Below are 23,324 nucleotides of genomic sequence, written 5' to 3'. Positions count from 1 at the left end.
TAATCTGTGCCACGACTGACAACGGCAAGTGTCCTGAATGCTTTCTTTACCACTCTGCCGACTTCAGGAATCTGTGGATATGCACCCCAAGATCCCTTTGTTCCCTGTAGTATGCCACCGGAACACCAGGTTCCAGCCACGCAAACCGCCTTCTACCAATATCCTCTGTCTCCATCACTAAGGCAATTTTGGATTCAACTTGCCAAGTTACCCTGGATCCCATGTGTTTTTACCTTCTATATCAATTTCCTATGTGGGACCTTGTCAGAGACTTTATTAAAATCTATATAAACTACACCAACTGCACTATCCTCTTCTATACACCTTGAAAAATTCAATCAAGTTTGTTAGGCATGGCCTCCCTCTGATAAAGACTATCCCTCTTCAAACCTTTCCTCTCCAAGTTAAGATTAATTCTCTCCTTCAGACTTTTCTCCAATAGTTTCCCTACCGCTGATGTGAGACTCACTGGTCTGTAATTCCCTGGTTTATCTCTACCACCCTTCTTGAACAATGGAACCACATTAGTTGTCCTCCAATCCTCTGGCACCTCCCCTGTGACTACAGCGAGGAATTAAAAATTTGTGTCCGAGCCTGTGTAATTTTCTCATTTGTCTCCCACAGCAGCCTGGAATACAACTCATCGGTGAATTTTCCAACAAGAAGCTGTTCCCAGTCTACTTTGGCCAGATCCTGCCCTATTTTAATAAAATCTGCCTCCCTCACCCCCCCCCCCCCCCCCCCCCCCCCCCCACCCAATCCAAACCCATTTTTTGCAGATCATCATTTTCCTTTTCCATAATAAATTTAAATCACACTGTGTTGTCTCCATCACTAAAATGCTCCCCCACTGCAATTCGAACACTCGTCTGGCTTTGTTCCCCAGAATTAGTTCCAGCATTAGTGCCGTCCCTTGTTGGACCTTGTACATATTGATATAAAACGGTCTCTTGAACACATTTCAAGAAATCCCCTAATGTAATTACCCAATTATTATTTTAACAACCTCTGTGAATTGTCTACATATCTGCTCCTCTAATGCCTGCTGATTGTTTGGAGAACTATAATACACTCCAAACAATGTGACTACCCCATTGTTGTTCCTAAACTCAACCCACAAAGCTTAATTTGCAGACTCTTCCAAGATATCAGTCCCTCTTTACTGCAGAGACTGAATCCCCTTAATTAATAATGCTACACCACCACCTTTTACGCCCTCTCCTGTCTCGCCTGAAGATCCTATACTCCGGAATGTTGAGATGCCAGTCCTGCCCCTCTCTTAACCACATCTCTGTGATGGCAGCAGTATCACAATTTCACGTGCCAATCCATACCCTCAACTCATTGGTCTTGCTTGTAATACTAGCATTAAATTAGAGCCAACCTGCCTCGAATTACTCCTTAGAACTCAACATGGCTGAACTCCCTCTGCCATGGTTCCTTTGCTATAGTTTGTACTAATGCTCTGTGTCACCCCTCCCTGCTGAACTAGTTTTAAACTCCTCTCAGCAACACTAGCAAACCCAGCAGCAAGGATGTTGGGCCCATTCTGGTTCAGGCGCAGACTGACCTTGTAAGTGTCCACCTGTCCCAGAAATGGACCACGTGATTTAGGAATCTAAAACTCCCTCATGCACCAGCTCTTGAGCCACCCATTCATTCAACTGCCCTATTCTCCTATTTCTATAATTGCGAGCACATAGCAGCGGCAGTAATCCAGAGATTACAACTATTGAGGAATCAACTTTTTAATCAATGCCTAGCTCCCTGAATTTTTGATGTAACATCTTATCCTTTATTCTACCTATACCGTTGGTACCAACGTGTACCATGACCTCTGACTTATCACCCTCCCCCTTTAGGATGCCCTGTAGCCGTTCAGTGACATCCCTAGCCCCAGGGAGGCAGCACACCATCCTGCAGCCGGGTCTGCGGCCACAGAAATACTGGTCTGTTCCTTTTAAATAATGAATCCCCTATCACGATCGCTGCTCCTTCTTTCTCCCCTCTGGTATAGTCAGGCCGCTTGTGGTGCCAGACATTTGGATCTGACTGCACTCACTTGAGGACTGGAAAAATGGGAAACTGATTCGAGAGCAGTCCCCAGGGGACTCCTGCACTACCTACCTGGACTGCCTGGTGGTCACCCTTCTTTGTCTCTTGAGCTGCGGTGCGACCACCTATCAAATTGGATAAGCTTCCGACTAATGTAAGATTTCAATCATGCCCCCAAATTGAGTAAATAATCTTGGCTGTCTTGAAATAATTGCATTAATAATTTGTAGAGTCATACATTTAATTGCGTTTCTGTTAGTGCTTCCAAAGAAGAAGAAAATTCCCATGTATATATTATTCTTTCTTTCCTCTCTAACCTCAAAAGTAATAGCAATATCCTATCTCTGTCGCAATTAGTCCAATTTACTGGCAAATTCCAAGGACACTTGATGTTATGGAAGTGATGGCAAGTAATGGAACTAACTCATTGAACTGGAAACTAAACACTTAGCGGAGTCCCATGTTTTGAGATGCAGTCAAAACTTGCAGTTAAGGTACATGCGTGTGCAACCAAGCAATCTGAAATGGACCATGCGTTGAAACGAAGAGGCCACTCGGAACTTTGGGGAAGTTCGGTAACTTTTAAAATGTAAGCTTCTGGTAGACAAAAAGAGGATTGTTGAGAGGCGTTTGTTGCCCACCCAGTACAAATAAATTTTATATGGAATGTTGGTTGCAATCCATTTGTAATTACAGACATAGAAGAACAAATATTTTTCAGAGGGAATGTAATGTAATACATCAATGCATACCTGAGGTTCTGGCCTTATCCCATCATATTCAGCCACATCTGCCACCAGGATTGTTTGATCCTGCTGTAAATCAATGGACTTTTGGTGGGCCCATCATGTCCCCCGCAGCTTAAAATCGTGGCCAAAGACTCAAATATGGAGTCTTTGTTTTAGCTGTCTTGCTGAGCCAGGCTGCAAAGCACTTCACAATTAGTGTGTGTTTAACAGATGGAATTGAAAGACGTTTACACAACAACATTACTCTTTTGGCGGAAAGATTACTTCGCAAATGTATAAAGTTAGGACTGGAAGGCATCTTTCCTATTCTATCAAAAGGGCTAGCTTGACATCTGAGTATAGTTGAAATTTAATTCAGACATGGGTGATTAAAAGATCTTGGCTGTCTAACGTGTATGATGTAATGATTATAATATTGTCGAACATTTCTCAATCAGTCACCTTAATGCAAAATATGTGTGTTCAATATATAATGAACGTCATCAAAGTCACCTTGCAATCCTGTCCTTCTCGGAAGTCCCATGAAAGTAGGCAATCCTTTGTTTTGAATGTTATAATGGATTTATTATTGTACCCAGTTACTAAAATGTAGCACTTTCTCTACCTATTTATCATTTTGAGATTGTGTAAGAGGGAATAGAATTAAATTATGGAGGAATGTGGATAAAATTGCTGATGGATAAAGAGCAGAAACTTCAAAAATAATTGATTTTTAAAATCTTTTTTCATAATTGAAGGTCCGAGATAGTTGGGTACAAATTGGTGATTTTTGAAGAGGATAAAAACGAATTAGTAATTCCTCTGCATGCCCAGAACAAAAAGTGAAATTTGAACGAGTAGAATATGGTTTATTTACTCATACTATCAAATATGATAAACTCATCCAAGTTTTGTGTTCTATGATTTTTTTTTTGTGGCGTCATCGCCTTTAAAGTTGGACTCTATTCTAGAAGAATATTATTAAAAAGCAATTAAAATAGTTGTGCTTGTTAAGATTAGTGTAAAGCATTTCAACATCCCCATTGTTTCAGACTTATGAAAACTATTATTACAGATGGGATATATGTGATTTGTAGGATACTGGTGTGATGTGTAGTGTTGAAAACATTAATTTAGGTTGGCAGATTAATCTGGAGTTTGATTACAAAACAAAAATGGTTGAGTATGTAACATTCAGTTTACAAATTAGTATGTGCAACTGTCAGCTTCTAATGTATGCTGATAAAACCCAGTTCTACAACAATCTGACCAACCCCACCTCTCTTGTGTGTCTCTACTGCCTCTGTCCAACATCCAAATTCTGGTGTAAACAGTTTCCTGCAACTAAGCTTTGGGAAGATGGAAGCCTTTATCTTCAGTTCTCACTGACCTTTCTGGCCTTGTCGCCAGCTAGTGTTGTCAGTTGCAATCAAGATGTTAACATCCTGAGGTTAACTCTATCTGCATATTTTCTTCGTTACAAATACCACTTCCTTCCATCTTTATAATATTACGAAGTTACATTCTTATCTTAGCACAAAAGCTTCTGGAAACCCTTTGTCATCCCCACACTTCATTATTCCAATACTTTCTTGACTAGCCTTTCATCCTCCACCTTCTATAAACTTCAGCTCAATCAGAACACTGCTGCCCATATCCTATCCTGAACCAGGACTTTCTCACTCATCACCCATGTCCTCACAGATCTACACTCCTTGATCACCAAGCATTAAATTTAAAATTCTTATTCCCATCAATAAATCCCAACATAGTTTCACCCTACTAACTACATCTAACAATCTACAGCACTACTATCCAACTATTTCCCTTCCCTTACATATCATTCCTCTGACTTTTAAACTCTTCAGGTTTTGCAACCCGTTTGTCTGATAGTTGAGCCTTCAGTCAGGTAGGACCCACATTCGGGAATTCCATTCCTGAGTTCATTCTGCTTCTGCACCTGCATCTCCTCCTTGAAACCTCTCCTAAGTATGTGTGTCTTTTGACAAGTCCTTGTTTTGTGCTTCCAGAAAAACCATGTGGGTTTTTCTCTGTTAACGGTGCTATATAAATGCAAGTTGTGAAGTTTGACAATGTAAGCATAGGAACTTTCAAATAATTTTTCCAGAAAGAGATTCCCAGAATCTGTTCTTTGTGAACTATACAGAGTTGGAATTGGATCTGGTGAAATGTTAAATATATTTGAGTGTGTGCTTGCCAGAATTGAAAAAGTAAGTCTTATTTTTTGTATCCACAAAAGTTAATAGTAGTAATGTGTGTTTTTCAGAATAATAAGTGAGAGTTAAATGTTTGTTTCTTTTGTAGGTACGCTGGAAAATTTGAGCAGTGTTGCACTGGTAATACAACATACCAACCAACTGGACAGTATGATTTCAGATGCTGTTGCAGATTCTCAACCACAAAGCCTTGGGTGTACAATAAAGCATAAGTGTGACGAAGATCTCTTGAAGCAGATAGCAACTCACTCATTTGTGGATAGTAAAATTGTATCAAAAATGGAACGGTCGGGCTCATTAATTCGGGTTATTGAAAAATTGAGTAAGATTGTGGAGAAAGGAAGATCAAAACAGTGTTCTCTAGCTGGTCAAAAGAGGCCTTATTCTAGCACCTCTGACGCAAAGAGTGCAATATTTGAGCACGCTGGCAACTGTGGGGGCACAGTCAAAAAACTTGCAGACGCCACCATTGATAAATTAAAGGACGACACCACAGTCAGACAGTCCTATCCTAAGTCAGAAGATCTGCCTCAGAGTTGTAATAGTCAAGACCCGAGGACAATTAACTCTGCAAATAAAACTGACACTTCAAAGAGCTTCTGTTGTTCTGTCTGTGGTTTTGTTACTGTGGAGCAATCTGTCTTTTATGCACATATACGGAGCCATAACAATACTGAAATCTACACATGTGAACAGTGCAACTTTGCCACTACAGTTTCCAATGATCTTGTAGAACACAACTATTTGCACAGGAAACTCACTCGATATCAGTGCAATTTATGCAAATTCAGTTCACTGACTTTCCCACAGTTAAAGGAGCACTTTGAGCAACATGGAAAGTCAAGTGAGGTAGTATTGATGTGTTCTGAGTGTTGCTTTGTTTCAAAAAAACAAGAAGAGCTTGAAGCTCATATTTGGATCCATCTCGAGGATGCACAGATGCAGAGAAAACAGTTGCCACAGATTCAGCAGCAATTAGAATCAAGTACTATAGGCAGAGGAAAACCGGGAAATGTTGGTTTGGACGCTGAGCCAGGCTCAAGAAAGTGGTATACATATGACCAGTATGGCATGTATAGATGTTTGATTTGCAGTTACGCTTGTGATCGCCAGAGAATGTTAAAAACACATGCGTGGAAACATGCCGGTGAAGTAGATTGTTCATATCCAATTTTTGAGGAGGTGTGTGAGCCAGCTACCTCAGCAGTTTCTTCTCCAGCTCTCGCAGCTCATGAGGATGAACCAATAATTGTCTTTTCACCAACCAGTAAATCGGAAAGTGTGCACTGCACTGGTTCAAATCAATTGCAGTTTTGTGATGTGGCTGCAATTACTGCAGTGAACTCATTTGATTGCAAGCCCTCGCTATCTGAGACAACTGTGAAAGGTTCTGATATTACCTGTTCAAAAGCACCTAGTCCTACAGTAGTGGAAATTGTTGAGGAGGAGCCTCTGATACTGGATTGTGAACAGGAGAACACAATTCCTGATAGCCTTCTTTCCTCTGCACAGAAGATCATTAGCTGCAGTTCTAACAAGGTGGGACATGTTAATGTTATAGTGGAGCGTGTCCCAGGAGCTGGAGACACTGTTCCAGAAAAGCACTTTCTGATTACACCAGATATTGAAGTTGAGAAGAGACTTATCTCTGAAAAGTCTCACATGATTTATTGCGAAGATTCTTCAGAAATGTATCAACAAAGTAACAGTGCGGTGGAAGCAGCAGCCTTGGGGTGGAATCCTGAAGAAAATAATAGTGCTTTAAAACCTACTGAACCTGTGGCAGTTGATGAAAATGTTCCACCAGCACGAAGGAGAACTAATTCTGAATCTTTGAGGCTTCATTCGTTGGCTGCTGAAGCACTTGTTGCAATGCCAACAAGAGCACCAGAATTAACCACAGGAAATGCTAAAAATCTTGAACTTGATACAGGACAGAGAAGTATGGAAGTCAGCACTTCAGTTTCTCCAGGTCACGATTATTCTCCAGATGGTACTAGTAGTGACCTGCAGCTTGATGAGGCTAAATCTGGTTTCTCTGACGTACCAATTAAAATGGGCATCAGCATGTCATTACTCACTGTAATTGAAAAATTGAGAGAAAGAACTGACCAAAATGCTTCAGATGAAGATATCCTGAAGGAATTACAAGATAATGCACAATGTCAGCCTTCAAATGATATGAGTTCGCCAGGCAACCTAGTAGAGTATATACCCAACACAGAGCGGCCTTACCGCTGTCGCCTCTGTCACTATAGCAGTGGTAACAAGGGCTACATCAAGCAGCACTTAAGAGTTCACCGTCAACGGCAACCTTACCAGTGTCCAATATGTGATCACATTGCTGTTGATAGCAATAGTCTGGAGAGTCATATGATAAATCACTGCAAGACTAGAATATATCACTGCAAGCGGTGCAGTGAAACATTTTACTATAAGGTAAACTGACTTTCATTTGTATTACACTCGATGTGTATATATTGAAACTAAAGTAAAACTGCAGCCCTTTTGGCTTTGCATATTCTGTAAAGCATTGCATATCACTCGAGTTCTGTGATACAATAAAACATTCTCAAAGATGTTAAATTGTTCAAGGTCCAATTGGATTGTAATCATTTGTAAGTTTGGTACTTTTTTTAATTGAAAAATCTGACCTAAGATTAAGGAACCATTCTGTATTTAACAGTAGTTTAGATATCTGTGAATTTGGAGGCTGAATCCGACTCTGCTCTTCAAAAAAAAACTGACCGTAATTTTTTTTTAAATGGTGGATTTAACATTGTAAAATGGTGTGCCTCTCTGAGAAATTGCATCGGTTTTGGTTTTTAGCATGCTCAGTAATCTCATTTGAGTCAAAGTGGTATAGTATCTTGTTGAGTTCTTCCATCCAATTCATACTTTTAAATATTTTCTCCATCTACTGAGTTCAAATCATTGTAATTCAATAAATTACCAAAATATTTTATGAAGTGAAGGATTACCACATTTAATTTTGGCTCCTTGTAGTTTGTTGAATTTATCCTACGTAAATATATGTGTAGCATGGTGATTAGCACAATTGCTTCACAGCTCCAGGGTCCCAGGTTTGATTCCCGGCTTGGTTCACTGTCTGTGCGGAGTCTACACGTTCTCCCCGTGTGTGCGTGGGTTTCATCAGGGTGCTCCGGTTTCCTCCCACAGTCCAAAGATGTGCGGGTTAGGTGGATGGTCATGTTAAAATTGCCCTTCGTGTCCAAAATTGCCCTTAGTGTTGGGTCAGGTTACTGGGTTATGGGGATAGGGTGGAGGTGTGGGATTGGGTAGGGTGCTCTTTCAAAGAGCCGGTGCAGACTCGAAGGGCCGGATGGCCTCCTTCTGCACTGTAAATTCTATGAAATTTTTTGACATTCTGGTATCTTTCTGACAGAGTCAACTTCGGAACCATGAGTGTGAACAACATGGCCTCTCTGACATTTCCTCAACAAATGATGAAAATAGTGACTGTAGTAGAGGAGGAGAAACTGGAAGCACACATGAGGGTAATGTGAATATTTGCATATATGTATGTGCAAAATGTGTCACTAGTTGCAGATATATTAGATAATTCGGTTTCTCTTGGACCTGTAGATGAAATTAAGAGGGTTTATTTCTGAATAGATGACCTGCTTTCCGATTAGGCATCTGTCCTTTTAGTGCAGAATGTATGATGAAAAAGGGCTCAGATGATTAAAGTGAAGAAGAAAGTTACCACTCAAGTTTTTATCTGGCTCTGTTTCAGCAGTGATATTATTTCTTAGCCTTTGGCAAGTGATATGTGCCCCTTTTGTCAGTTGGTTTATTCAAGCTCTGTCTCGGGTTACTGCGCAGTCTCCGACCAGGAGAATCAATGAGGGACATTTTAGTCCTACAAAGGTGGGTAGGATGGTGCTGGAGTAGGGTAGTGGTTAAATTGTTACAAATGTGCAAGCTGACCTACCACAAATGCACCGACTTCTGGTTTAGCTAGGGTGGGTTTGGAATTGTCCAGGAACTGGCTGTGGACAGGCAGGTCAGTGATTTCAATATGGTAACAAGGCTGAAGATCTCCTAGCTGCTTAAATTTAAATTTGGCTGTGTTTCCCAAGGCAGCTGAAGGAAGGCAGGAGCTGCCAGAGCCAGCAAGTGAGTACTTTTGCAGTACTACTTGTGGGGAAGAAGGTACAGGTTTACTTCCCTTACTTTGTCCCTCCATATTTAACTGTTGTGACTTGCCTTTGATTCCCTCACCGAATGATCACCTGAATCCTCACACAAGTTCTGTTTCCCTCCTTTCTTGCAATTTTTGGCCTACCCCTCCTTTCTCACGCTTTGCAGAACCTTCCTCCCCCTGAAGATTCCCGATGTGCTACTATTTCCGGATCCCCTTTCCTGCCCAGTGGTCTGACAGTCTTTTAATCTGGGTGGGGAAGGGTGTAAAAAGAAAAAAAATTCTAATGAGATCCTGCCCGTAACTTCAGCAAGACCTCTCTTAATCTGGCATTCACCTGCCTCTCTGTAAATATCAGATCCAGTGTGTACTGGGAAGATTAAACACCATCACAAATATCGCAGTAAGAACTTGTAAAGGATCTTAATTCTAGCTTTTGTCTCAGAACTATTTCAAGGCTGTGCAACTTAAGTATAAATAGATTTTTATTGTGAGCTCAGAAGGGACACTGTAGTAGCTGGTTTATATGTCTAAATGCTATTGACTGTGGATTAAATAACATGCCTGCATAAGCTTGCAGGGTTTTTAAATTTTATATAGCTTAATAGATATTTTATAATAGTTTGTGAGTGAATATCTTTATTCAGTTGCTGTACCATTGATTTGCATATTGTAGTTGGATACAGTCATGGAATGCAAACGGGAATACTGGCTGACTGCATGGACTAATTTGTCATCTATAAAATGTGCAGGTGATGGAATTTCAGACCTTACCAGTTTATAATGCAGTTCAATTATTTTATTGAATCATAGGCAATGAGGTCTGCTACAGGAGTTTCTATAATCTGCAATCTTGCTGTCTACTGACTAATTGTGGTCAGTGGCCATGAGGCCCCTTCCAGTTCATGTAAAAAATAATCTATGATGCATTTGCAACTTAGCATATCTTTATATTAACTATGCTAGGTACTCCAGTACATAATTCAATTTTACAAAAACATATGTTGAGAATGAGCATAGACACTCAAGACATCATAAGCAATGAAAAATTGTTGCTTGTTTCAATATAAACATTTCATGTACATGCATCAGCTATAGATTTCAGGATGCTATAAAAGTGCTGTTACAGCCTACTGAGCACTTGTGAGCCACAAATTACTTTGCAGCTACTGATGGAGTAATGGCTTCAATATTTTGACAGTCTGATTAGAGACTCATCTCCGTTTACAAAAAGCAAGATCATAGCCTTTTGGAAGAGCATTGGTTTTCCAGGCTTTACTAACTGGATGTGGAGTTGATTGATAGCTTTGCGTCCAGCTACCTTTTTAATAGTTCCACTGAGGTTTTTGAGTCTGGGAGCTATTCAATATTTTTATTTTGTTGATGGCTTTCGCTGTTTATCCATATTTGTGGATTTGAATGAATATTGGAATAGGCACTTGAAGTTTGGTTCTTTGCAGGAGGATTGAGACACATACAAATAAAGTTTCACAAGCAGCTTGATTTAATTTATTTGTCTTTAAATGCTCTCTAATAAAATAAATTCTAACTACAGGTGGCGATCGTGTAGTAAAGGTTGGGGTGGCAACACTATCGAGTTAAAATTACAGCTTCATTTACTTTCTATCCAAAACTGTTTCTTTTTCAAATGTTCTTGGATGTTGACCCCTTTTTAAAATGTTGGGCATTCCTGTGGAGCTCGAGCATCCTGAACTGACCATTGCACAATGATGAGCGAGCCTGTTGAAGATTGATATTTACAATAATGCTCCTGCTAGCATGAATCTATGAGGAATAAAACCCCAAAAATTGTTGTGCCATTGATATTGATTAACTTTATTTTTTGTATATTTGCACTTCTTGTTGACTGTCACCCTGCTACCCACCAAACCTGCCCATAAAAGTCTGCGTTCCAGCAAGTCTTGAATAAAATCCTAATTAAACACTACTATGCATGCATTATATAATGATGGATACTTGCGTCAAGTGGAATGTAGATTTATAAATCTTGCCTTTTATGTCAATTCTGAGCTAATGTCCTCGACAATTAATTCTATGACTCCTTTATACCTAGAAATACTGTCAACTCAGAAACTTTACAAGTGTGATGTGTGTGACTACACAAGTTCGACATACATTGGTGTAAGAAACCACAGAAGAATCCACAACTCTGATAGACCTTACAGGTTTGTGCACTGAAAAATCGAACCTTACTAAATTTTGCATGCATACATCTGAATGCATTGGGCCAGATTATGCAATAAAGGACACATTCAGCTCACTGTGCCTGTGCTGACTGTAAAAACTGTCCGTCTTGTCACATTCCCCTGCTCTTTCTCTATTGCCCCAAATTTCTTTCACTTTAAGTATTGTCCGGTTTCCCCTTAAGAGCTACAATAAAATCTGCTTCCACCTCCCCTTCAAAAGTGCATTCCAGATAACAATAGCTTCCTGTATAAAACAAGTTTCCTCATGTCACCTTTGGTTCTTTTGCCTTAAACCTGTGTCCTTTCAATACTGGCTGTTCTGCCACTGGAAACAATTTCTCATTTACTCTGTCCAATCCATTCATGTTCAACATCATATATATCCTCTTAACCTTCTCTGCTCTGAGGAAAACAATGCTAGCTCTCCACATAATTGATACCAATCATCTGTAAATCTGTTCTGAACCCTTTTTAAGACCTTGACATCCTTCTGAAAGGATGGTGCCCAGAATTGAACAAAATACTCCAGAAGAGGCCTAACGAGTGTTGCATACAGATTTAGCATAATTTCCTTGCTTCAGTGCTCTATAGCATTCTTAATACAGCTGAGGATCCTAAGGCCGCTCCATTTACACACCAATTTCCCATTCAATTTCTAACAGTGCGTTAAGTCTTTTAATTGACAGTGTAAATGTTCTGTTAACAATGTGATAATTATTAATGGCTGCCAATTAACAGCCTTCTCAGCTTGCCCTGTCACCTTCATAGGTTTATATACATACACTCCAGGTACTTCTGCACACGTTTTAAAACTGCACCATTTAGTTTATATTACTTTTACTGAATCTTCCTAACAAGATGTCTGCTTTCATACTACTTTAAATTTAATCTGTCATTTAACCCAAAGCATTGTTGCTAAGTACAGTTGGGTTTCATGACATCTACACACTTTAAAATTATATTCTATCTATCCAAGACCGGTTAATTAATATATATGGTGGCCCTAATACTGACCCATCAGGAACACACTTCGCTTCAGTTATAAAGCAAACATTCACCACTACTCTCTGCTTTCTGTCCCTTAGTCTGTAACCACACTGCAACTGTCTCTTTAACCCAAGGGCTTTAATTTTGTTAACAAGTTGCCAACATTTTGCTGAAAAATAACTCTGTCTGGACACACAATGATTTTCATATGCAAATCAGCTAGCACCGATGAATTACAAATCAACCACATGGTGCAAAGCGCCTGCATTTGCACACTAATTGACCACTAATTTCCCAGAGAATGTTAAATCTAGTAATTAGCAATGTGATAATTATTAATGACTGCCAATTAGCCTGTCATGCACAGAAAGCGAACAATTAAAAATGTGGAATCTCACTCGTGTTGTGAATTGGTTCGCAAAGTTTTACAAAATGTCAGATTTTAATTTCTTAAGTCTATTTCCTCCTGGGTGAAATCTTCTCACACCAGCAGCAGGCATTGTGGCGGGCAGGGGACACTTAATTTGAAGTGAGATGAAAATTCAATTTCCCGACAGCAGAAAAATAGTTTGAAATTTTGTTCTTCCAATTTTTGAGGCAGATTGAGTTTCCCAATGAGCTATCTGAGGAACATAATTTACATTTGTTAGCATCTCATGAATGCTAATTAAAAGACCAACTTGCCGAAATTGTATTTCTCTCCTCTAAATTAAGTTCCCCGTCTGGTGGAGGACCAGTGGGGAAGGGTGAAAGACTGTCCCAAGAGCGCATCGGGGAAGAATGAAAGACTGGCTGAGGGCCAGATACTGGGGAATTAGGCCGTACTGTCACTGGCATGTTTAAGAGACTGTCCGGGGACTGAGGTCAACTGTCCAGAGCACGGAGAGGGCTCTGCATGGTGGGAATGTCTTGATCCTGGTCTTTGACAAGGAAAGGCCTCTCTGGGCAGTGACAGCCGTGCACAGAATTATGTAAGGGGCATGGTCTGTCGTTTATTGCATTTAGTCCTGAGGGCCTTATTCATGGTATCAGGATACAGAGGGCACTGTCACATTCATGGGAGGCATTTGGATCCAGTACAGTATTCCAATATCATGGGGAATAGCGGATAGTCTCATGGATGGGTCCCTAAAAGTAACGGTGAAGCTGGCCTCGAAGGGGATGGTTCAGATTAACAGGGGATGGCAACATTGAAGTTATACAATTAATAGGGCATTGGTGAGACTGCATATTGAATACTGTGTGCAGTTTTGGTGTCCTTATTTAAGAATGGATGTAAATGCATTGGAGGCATTTCGGAAGAGGTTTACATGATTGTTGCTGGAATGAGTGGGTTATCTGATGCGGATAGGTTGAACAGATTGGGCTAGATTTTTTTTTTATTATTGGATTCAAATTTCACCATCTGCCATGGTGGGATTCGAACCCGGGTCCCCAGAGCATGTCTCTGGATACTAGTCCAGACACAATACCACTACGCCACTGCCTCCCCTTATAATTATTATAATAATCTTTATTGTCACAAGTAGGCTTACATTAATACTGCAATGGAGTTACTGTGAAAAGCCCCTAGTCGCCTTATTCAGGCGCCTGTTCGGGTACATGGAGGGAGAATTCAGAATGGCCAAATTACCTAACGAGCACATCTTTCGGGACTTGTGGGAGGAAACTGGGCCACGCGGAGGAAACCCACGCAGACACGGGGAGAACGTGCAGACTCCGCATAAACAGTAATCCAAGCCAGGAATCGAACCCAGTTCCTGGTGCTGCGAAGGAACAGTGCTAATCACTGTGTTACCATGCTGCAATTCTTGAAGTGAAGAGGCTACTAAGGAGTTAGAACTTAGAACATACAGTGCAGAAGGAGGCCATTCGGCCCATCGAGTCTGCACCGACCCACTTAAGCCCTCACTTCCACCCTATCCCTGTAACCCAACAACCCCTCCTAACCTCTTTTTGGACACTAAGGGCAATGTAGCATAGCCAGCCCACCTAACCTGCACGTCTTTGGACTGTGGGAGGAAACCGGAGCACCCGGAGGAAACCTACGCAGACATTGGGAGAACGTGCAGACTCCGCACAGACAGTGACCCAGCGGGGAATCAGACCTGGGACCCTGGCGCTGTGAAGCCACAGTGCTAGCCACTTGTGCTACCATGCTGCCCCTAGTTTAGTAGTTAAGTGAAGTTTTTTTTTAAAGTAGACAAACAAACTAAGCTGTTGCTCAGCGTGTGCAGGCAGAAGGTCTAATTTCTCTGATAAGAAATCCTGCAAGCCTGCTGGAGAGCTGAATTTAGAGAACTTGTGTGTTTGCAAGTTGAAGTGATAGTGAGTTTAGATTGCATTTCTCAGGTGTCTCAGGGAGAGGTATCAGCTAAAGAAAAGCATTGAGTGAATGCTCAGAACTCCATCAGGAGAAATCTGTTTGAAACCTTGTTGAGACAGTGGTAAATCCTGACTGTGGTTTTGTGACTAAGGGTTGCTGGGATAAATAGTGAGTTTGAATCATTTTCTGGTACATGTATTGAAATATTTCCAACCTTTTTGTCCAGTGTAATGTAATCTTTTTCCCCTTCTTTGAATTCCTGCCTGATAGAGAATACATTTTAAGCCTTTGCATTTTGAGAATCCTGTCTGCATTATCCACCTGGATTTTTGAAGAATCAGTGAATCCAGTTACTTTGTTAAATTCTGTTCCTTTCCTTTGCAAAAAAAAGTGAACATTTCTCTCCCATAGCCCTGGCACCTTTTACCTTGATAGTCTCAAAATTAATTCCCTCCCAATATTTTGTTGCAAAAATATGTGAGCACTCTGAAGGGTTTTTATGAAGCTCCATTCTCTAGTTTAATAGGGTATGGAAATGCAGGTCAGCACTATATTGCAATAGAACAACCATTTAAAGAAACATATTCATGTTCAGTCCATGATCAATTTGCAGGTGCAGTAGTTGTGACTTTGCTACAACAAACCTGAACAGTTTAAAGTGTCATATGAGGCGCCATCCACAGGAACAGCAGGTTGTTCAGTTGCTGGAACAGTACAAGTAAGTGTTGTAAAAATCACATTATTATAGTCTATAAGTTTAAAATAAATAATCTTTAGTCTTAGGAATTAAAATTTTCACCATTAAAAAATGGGGACATATGGTTGAGAAACTGGTGAAAAGAAATCTGATGTAAATGCAACTTAAACAAGCCTATTTATGCTTTGAAAGGTAGCCTGTATTTATCTTGCAAGGTCAGAGTTGATAGTGAAAAAACATCAACAATCAATGACCCATCACTAAACTTTAATAGAACCACGGAATTTGGGGAGAGGGCAGTTACATCCATTAAGAATGAAAGTGATTCACATGGTTGAAGAATCAAAAGAATTGTGTTGAAGGTAAAATAAGTGGCATTTGTGTTTGAATCATCCAAACCTGTGCCACGTTGTCGTGGAGATAATGATTGTGTGGAGTCTTGTTTAGAAGATTCTTTTATGTAATGTATTTGTGTGTGTTTGTTGATAGAAGCAGGGAGTTCAGTTTGGGTTTTGGAAAAGACAAATATCTGGGAAGATTTATTCCTGCTTGCAGCTAGCAGAATAAATCCAACATGGTCCTCACAGTCTTGTGAGAAAGCAGTCAGCTTGAATAGTTGTCTTTGGAAGAGCCATACAGCTGAGGGAGCAGACTGGGGAGGGGGTGAGGGGAGTGCATGTATGTCCAGAGCGAGGACACAGGCTGAAAAGTCCAATGTTGTGAGGTCTCCAAAGAAAAAGGGCCTATTTCTATCACTATGAGACCATCTGGCTATATAGGGTTTTATTCATGTATTTACCTTGAAGAAAACTAACTAAGTTATTTTTTTCTGTTTCTTATTAGGTGTTCTCTATGTGGTTATGTGTGTAGCCATCCTCCATCTTTGAAGTCCCATATGTGGAAACATGCAAGTGATCAAAATTATAATTATGAACAAGTGAATAAAGCCATTAATGAAGCCATTTCACAAAGCAGCAGGTGAGGATAAATGCAATTGATGGTGAAAGTCTTTAAAGCTTTTAATGGTGCCTTTGTTGTGTATGTTTGATTCAGCTGTACGTTGCTGAGCATCTTCAGATTTAATAATTGGTGCAAGACTCTTTTTGATCAACTAAAATCTGAATGTTTTTTTAATGCTAGGTTACCTAGGTAGGAATTTATATTCATGGCTGTTAGCTATTTATGGCTTGGCATGGGGACATTATTTTCTTTGGGAGGAGGAGGAGATGTAATAAGGCTTTGATTTTAGTTCAGCAAGAGGGAGATGAGAGTGTAGACTCCCACCTCACAGGCACTCAATTTATATTCATTCTCATGGGGAGAGGAAGAGAAAGGGAGAGAATTAATAAGCATACTTCCTCCACCAGCGAGAGAGGAAGCTTTCTCCCTGGGTACATCATTTTACTATAAATCTGAGGAGAGATTTTCAATGACCCCTATATAAGAGTTACAGTACAAAAGGAGACCATTCAGTCCATCCTCATGCTAGCTCTCTTGAAAAGCAGTTTAACTTGTCCCACTCACTTGCCCCTTCCCTATAGTTGTGCAATTTATTTCACATCAGGTTCTTATCCAATTCCTTTTTAAAGATACAATTGAATCTGCCTCCAATGCCCTTGCAGGCATTTCAGATCATAAGCATTCAGTGTGTAGCAAGGATTTTCCTCATGTCACCGTTGATTTTTTTGCCATCACTTCAGTTCCGTGTCCTCTAGTTCTTGACCCTTCTGCCAATGGGAACATTTTTCTCTCTCCACTCTGTCTAGACCACTTATGGTTTTTAACACCTCTGTCAAATCTCCTCTAAACCTTTTTTCCCTCGGGAGAACAACCTCAACTTCTCTAATCTTTCCACATCTCTTATTCCTGGAACTATTCACATCTTTTCTGCACTATAGCCTTCATATCTTTCTTTGAATACAATACTGCTGTTGAAGCTGAGCCAGTGTTTTGTAGAGATTAGACATAACTTCATTGCTTTTGTTCTCCATGCCTCTACTTAAAATCACCAAAATAGATATGCCTTTTTAACCACTTCCTCATCCTGCTCTTCCATCTTCAGTGATATTGCACATGTAGCCCAGATAGCTCTGGTGCTGCAAACCCTTTGGTTTATATTTCCCCTGATTGTTCTTCCTACCAAGATCTCCATTCCCATTTTCTACACGTTTGTAGCTAGGTTTTCTCTTGAATTTTCAATTGGATGATTATTTTCTGCCAGTTGAGGTGGGGGCCAAGTACATATGTTATGGTGGACTGTTCATTCCAGCAGGGCACGCAGTAGAGGCAGCTTACCGGTATCCTAAATGTCATCATGCCAGGCCCCTTCACTGTATCCACCACATTACATTTTGACAGGTACAAACAATTGATGTACCACCTTTAGGACGACAGTCGGTAGTTTTTTTGGCCCTAATGGGAGATGGATGTTATGAAATTAAAACTTTGAGAGGGTAAATATACACTGGGAGGCTTGGCTATTTAATCTTGCACTGCTACCAGAGTGCCAAAAGGAAATGGAGGCCTGGTGAAACAAAGGCTGAAGGAACATTTTAAGGATTATTTCTAGCCTGGAAGGAGGAACATCAAAATAAAAATCCATCCAATCTTGCACCAATTCATAAGAGGGGAGGAAAACCAACTGCTCCACCATGTCACCCAGTGGCCAAAACCTGCTATCACACTGTACAGACTCATTATTAAGGAAATAATTTTTAAAACATGAAAGGGCAGTGTCACCAGCTGTGGATGCAATTAACATGGAACAAACCGAAGCACTTTCGTATGGAAAGATAACAGGAAATACTATAGATAAAGATATTAGGGAGGGATACCTACTATGCTTGCATTTTATATCTGATCTCTAACTTGCTTTAGGTCTCAAGAGCCCCAGAGAAAACCTTCAGCTGAGGATGTTGAAGAAATATCATCACCATCAGTTCATCCTCTTTCTATGAATTCTGATAAGCTTGTGTCAACTCCAGAGGCAATTGACCTTATTACTGATGAAACCAAAAGCCCTGAAAAGTGCCAGAAGTTGAATTCAGACATAAATGCCTCTGATACACCAGGAAAAAGTGGAAGTCAGACTCGTGCTGGCATGGAGTACTGCGTCTTGCTGTTTTGTTGCTGTATCTGCGGATTTGAATCCACCAGTAAAGAGCTTTTGATGGATCACATGAAAGAGCATGAGGGCGAGATCATTAACATCATCCTCAACAAGGACCACTGCTCCCAGCCTGAACAGAGCGGTTCTGACTAAATCAAGCTAGAGAAACTATACAGTACATATTTGCCTCTTTGTGGATGACGTCATGAGATATGCTTGTGCCAGTGTGAACACAAAGTGAATGTCAACATTTTAAAAAGTGATTTATTTCCTTTTTTTAAACGTTGTAAACATTACTGTTCTCGCCCTCAGAACTTATTACAAGCAATATCTTTCATATAAATAACCTAGATGCAAACAAAGTGTTTAAAGATCATTTTGATATTTCAATTTATCTTACACTGCTCCACACTGCGTCCTAAATACTGGTGTTTTAGGTACAGATGGTATTTCTGTATTTATTAAACTTTTTTATATTTATGCATGTAGTTACAAACTGTTACATGGCAGTGGAGTTACTGTATTCACAATGCACTTTGCTCATGGTGCTATTTTATAATCATATCACTGAACAAATCTCTTAAGGACAACGATATGTGAAGGAATTGTTGAGTATAAGCTTTGTCCTTGTTAAGCAGTAATATGAATTTGGGCTTCGAACAAAGGTTTTGTTCAAAGCTTTAGTTCGTACCATAATTTTCTGTGGATCTCATCTGGTCCGAGTTTTCCTCTAGTTAGGAATGACAGCAGGCTGACTAGAAACACAATAGCATCTGATACGTGCTTTATAATTCCACTGCAAATCAAAAGGAATAAAGCCTTATCTGAGTAGTGAGTCCCAAGTTCACACTTTTTTGTACATCTTTAAAAGGTCGTCATGCTTTTAATCTGCTTAATTTTTTTGTGTTCCGTGAATACCTAATTTCATTATAGACAGATTATCTTTGAAATTCCATGCAGCAATATTGTTGAGTCATTTCAAAGGGGTCAGAAAATTGGCTTTGTTCCAAACATAGTGTACACTGACATTTTAAATGTTTTATTTGGAGGAGTGGATAATTGCTAACTTATTTTACCCTTAAGTCGGATTTAAGATTTGCGAATATTCACTTGAGCTGTGATGTTTCAGACTGAAATAGCTAGGCTTTGAGCTTGGACAAAATCAACATGTTGGTATGTTGTATTACAAGTGGAAATTATTCAAAATCATCTTTAATGAGCTAATAATTCTAGCACTCCGAGGTTTGTCCTGGGCCTGTTGGTAGAGATAGCCACTTCAGATAAAAAATAAACATTAGCAGTTTGAGTCCTTTAAACGGTTATAATTTGTGATTTTACTGCTTAAAATTATGATTTTCCTCAATTTGTAAGAAATATTGCACTGAAACACGAGGGTTGAATAAGCAGTGTAAGGTATCTTGTTATGAATAAATTTTAAGCTACAATAGTCCATTTGAGAGCGGGGGAAATCCACTTAAAATTTGACAATGTCATTGATATAAATTAAAGATTATAAATTTAGGCTGAATTTACTTTTAACAGACACAGCAAACATTGATGCGCATAAATAAAAGGTGTAACAATATTTTTGCAATGAGTTAAATATTTTGCTTTAATGCAGATATTGTGGCTAAATGATAGTTAAGAGACTTGTGATTTTACCTTTGAATTCATTTTTGAACCAATTTTCCAATTTTAGAACTCCGTGAAATGTAACTGTTCAGTTTGAGCAATAAACTGGCCTGAGAAACAGCAATTAAAACAGTTCAGCAATCTATTTAAAATTTGAATATTTATGAGGAAATACTTTGCCTTTTTACACCAAGTAGTATCTAAAGTGAAGATATGGCCTTTGGAAGACAACACTATCTTCAGGCAAATGTTTGGCTAAACTAGTATTTTGAGAAAAGCCAGAAAAACCAAGTGTTGCTTTCATCATTAACCGTACCACAAACAAATAAGGGAACAATGCATTTCAACAAGAATGATTATTTTGCTAAGTATTTGTCAACGGGTAAAAAGAGGTTTGTGAAACACTTTCCCATGAATTTGGTGTCTTTTAAAAAGTGAAGATTGTGTTTGAGTGAGAGTATCTTTGCCTTTGTTACTTGAAAGAAATGCAAATGATATTGTATTGGACTTTGCCTGACTTCACGTTTTCAAACCACCAAGGTTTAACTAACTGGTCTATAGCTGCTAGTTTTATCCTGTGTCCTTTCCTTAATATTCCAAAATTAAGCAGCATTTGGAAGAACTTTGAAGCCTTAATAGACTGACAGCAATGTGAAAGACAATAGGAAGCAATAACATCCAAACTGCTGATATGTAAGAATTTGTAATGCCCAATTTGTATTGCACACAAGGTGAGTGAATCTCAAAAATGCTTGGTTTTGTCTCAATTATACTTACTATTTTTAGAGTACATTGTACATTATTTGGACCACCGATGGTTAAAAGTTTGATATCATCTGGTTTGCAAAGTGCCCAATGTTTATATGGCTATTTGCAGACCAGAGAACAGATTTGGCTTGAAATTCCAATTTAAATGGAACTAAGATTTTCAGAAATTGAATCCATTGGTTGTTGCAACCTATTGCTACAGAACAACATCTTAGTGATGTGAATCATTGAGAATTCATCTTGATATACGCAAACAACTTGACACATCTATTCTAACATTGGTAAAATCTTACTTAAATTCTACTACTGATTAGAGAAATCAAAACCTGCTGTAAGCCAATATTATTTACCTAATTTAAATTCTATGGTGAGTTAAGAGATTGATACAGGTAGGTAACATAATAAGAATTGAGGAAAATATTAAGTCAGTTGCTAAAGGTAAATTTTTAAAAATTGCTTCAACAGTTTTCTGCATACAGTTCCATATCTTTGAGAATAAATTATGGTTTCAAGGTTATTGGGCCGAAAGGATAACAGGAAGGACCTATATTTAAATGTAGGTGTCGGAAAGATTTTTGCTTCTCTTTAAGCTGGATTCAGCTTGACTAGTAAGGACTAAGAAGTACATCCTTATTATTGAACCCTGAATCATTACACGGATGACTGAAAGATTAAGTACTGTGCATCATTGGTAGAGAGAAAACTGCAGACTACCTTATTGCACAAAAGTTTACTTTGGGTGATCATGCCACACACAAATGTAGGGTAAGAAGAAACCTGCTTTTGCGCAATGTTATTTGATTTAACTGTTAAGAGGTTTAACCTGGAGCCTTTAGATCCGGATAAAAATACTTTTATTCTTGTTATTTTATATCCCATTCATATCAGAATTTGTTTTTGGTTTGCGTGGCTCTATGCTTATATCTCTAATTATCAGTAAATCCAAAATATATGAAACTGCTAAACAAAAACTTTGTACGGTGGCTACTGGTACCATACTTGGATATTTTAAAAGCACTTAGTTAAAATGTAATATATAATTGTTAAAGATCCATGATTGTACAACAAGGAAAGTTTAAAATTCAATATCTGAATTGGATATGGAAGCTGTATAAGTAATGTAACATACATGCCATTTGATATTAAAGAATTATTTTGAATACATGAACTTTTTTCCCCAGATGTCACCAACAACACTAAAACATTTTGTTAGCCAAAGCATAGCATTCTAGAAAACTGACAAGTATCTTTTTATAATGGGACTGAGAGTGTGTGCGTGTAGGAATGTGTATCCAAATTTGATTCGCACGTTAAGCTGCATGCCTTAATGCCAAAAGCTATATGGATTTCTTACTGTAGAACTGAGCAAGCTTTTCTGTGTTAATAAAACCAGACCTGTAGTACCTCTGTAATTATTGTACTACTTAAAATGTTGTGTAACATTAGATTAATTTATTTTACTTGTACTGTTTGTCATCTATTATGTTTTATTCAGCATACCATTTGTAATTTGGTAATAAATCTTTCTTAAAAAAATCTGAAGGTACATTCAATGTAGTATATCATCTTTTTTTTTAACCTGTTGCATCATCTCCAAATGCTGTTCTGCTTTTAGTGAGAGTCAAGTGCTTAGTGTTCAGAATTCTGGGTCGTGACCATAAATTTAGATAGCAATATGAAAGCAGGCCATTTGGCCCAACCAGTTCATGTTATTGTTTATCCTCCATAAACAGTGGCCTGAATCCGATCTTTATAGTTATTCTGCATTCCTTTGCAACTTATTTATTCTGCCCATCCATGTCAGCCTGGGAAATGAATTTCAGCTACAACTGTTCAGAAATTTTAAGGTCATTACAAAAATATGAGGCAGGATTCTCTGTCCAGTGCCCCAGAATCACGAAACGTGATTGGGCAGAGAATCGCACACGAGCCGAAAATTGTGGCTGGCGCTTGGCGTCTGACTGAAAGCCGTACTCCAGTGCGCTGACAGCAGAGTCAATGCATTCTACTCCGCATATACAATAAACACTGTTGACATTAACTCATGGCCAAGGAGCACAGGGACTGAGCCACATTCTGCTGGGACTGGGCCATCACCTGGAACTCGATCAAGTCAGCCAGCACTTTGGCAATGCCCTCAGCCATAACGGGTTGTGACTGGGCCAAGATCAAGTGCTGCTGTGATGTCCAGGTGGCCTTGGTACATAGCTGCCTGCGAAAAGCAGTTCTGTCCTGTGCCTCGGCCACCGGCTGCACAGAGTGCCCCAGGCGTTGAACATCCTGACCCGTGGCCGATACCTTTGCCCCCAAGGCCTCCACCACAGATACCACCCATGCAGTCTTAGCCTGGGTCTCACGCACGGTTGGCACTGCTTCCTGCCCCTGCAAGCGGTTGGACTCCTCCAACTGCACC

The 23,324-nt window shown here is 39.5% G+C and overlaps 1 protein-coding gene across 5 annotated transcripts in view; it reads left to right on the top strand.

The window, feature by feature from the left end:
• Positions 1-22,457, top strand: part of znf507 (zinc finger protein 507) — a 42,649-nt gene extending 20,192 nt beyond the window's left edge. For 2 of the 5 annotated variants that reach the window (XM_038806584.1, XM_038806586.1), the window contains 6 exons: positions 5,109-7,459; positions 8,427-8,538; positions 11,260-11,371; positions 15,319-15,423; positions 16,246-16,380; positions 18,280-22,457. In XM_038806584.1, coding sequence (XP_038662512.1) covers positions 5,171-7,459; positions 8,427-8,538; positions 11,260-11,371; positions 15,319-15,423; positions 16,246-16,380; positions 18,280-18,664 — 3,138 coding nt within the window. In that variant the 5' untranslated portion in view covers positions 5,109-5,170 and the 3' untranslated portion in view covers positions 18,665-22,457. Of the gene's footprint in view, positions 1-772; positions 2,210-2,380; positions 2,645-5,108; positions 7,460-8,426; positions 8,539-11,259; positions 11,372-15,318; positions 15,424-16,245; positions 16,381-18,279 lie in introns of those variants that run through there. The other 3 variants (XM_038806588.1, XM_038806585.1, XM_038806587.1) reach the window with 3 other exon arrangements.
• The last annotated feature ends 867 nt before the right edge of the window (positions 22,458-23,324 follow it).

Source organism: Scyliorhinus canicula, chromosome 9, assembly GCF_902713615.1.
Source record: "Scyliorhinus canicula chromosome 9, sScyCan1.1, whole genome shotgun sequence".
Lineage (NCBI taxonomy): Eukaryota > Metazoa > Chordata > Chondrichthyes > Carcharhiniformes > Scyliorhinidae > Scyliorhinus > Scyliorhinus canicula.
The sequence above is the reverse complement of the archived record's forward strand: the minus strand, read 5'-3'. Positions and strand labels throughout refer to the sequence as shown.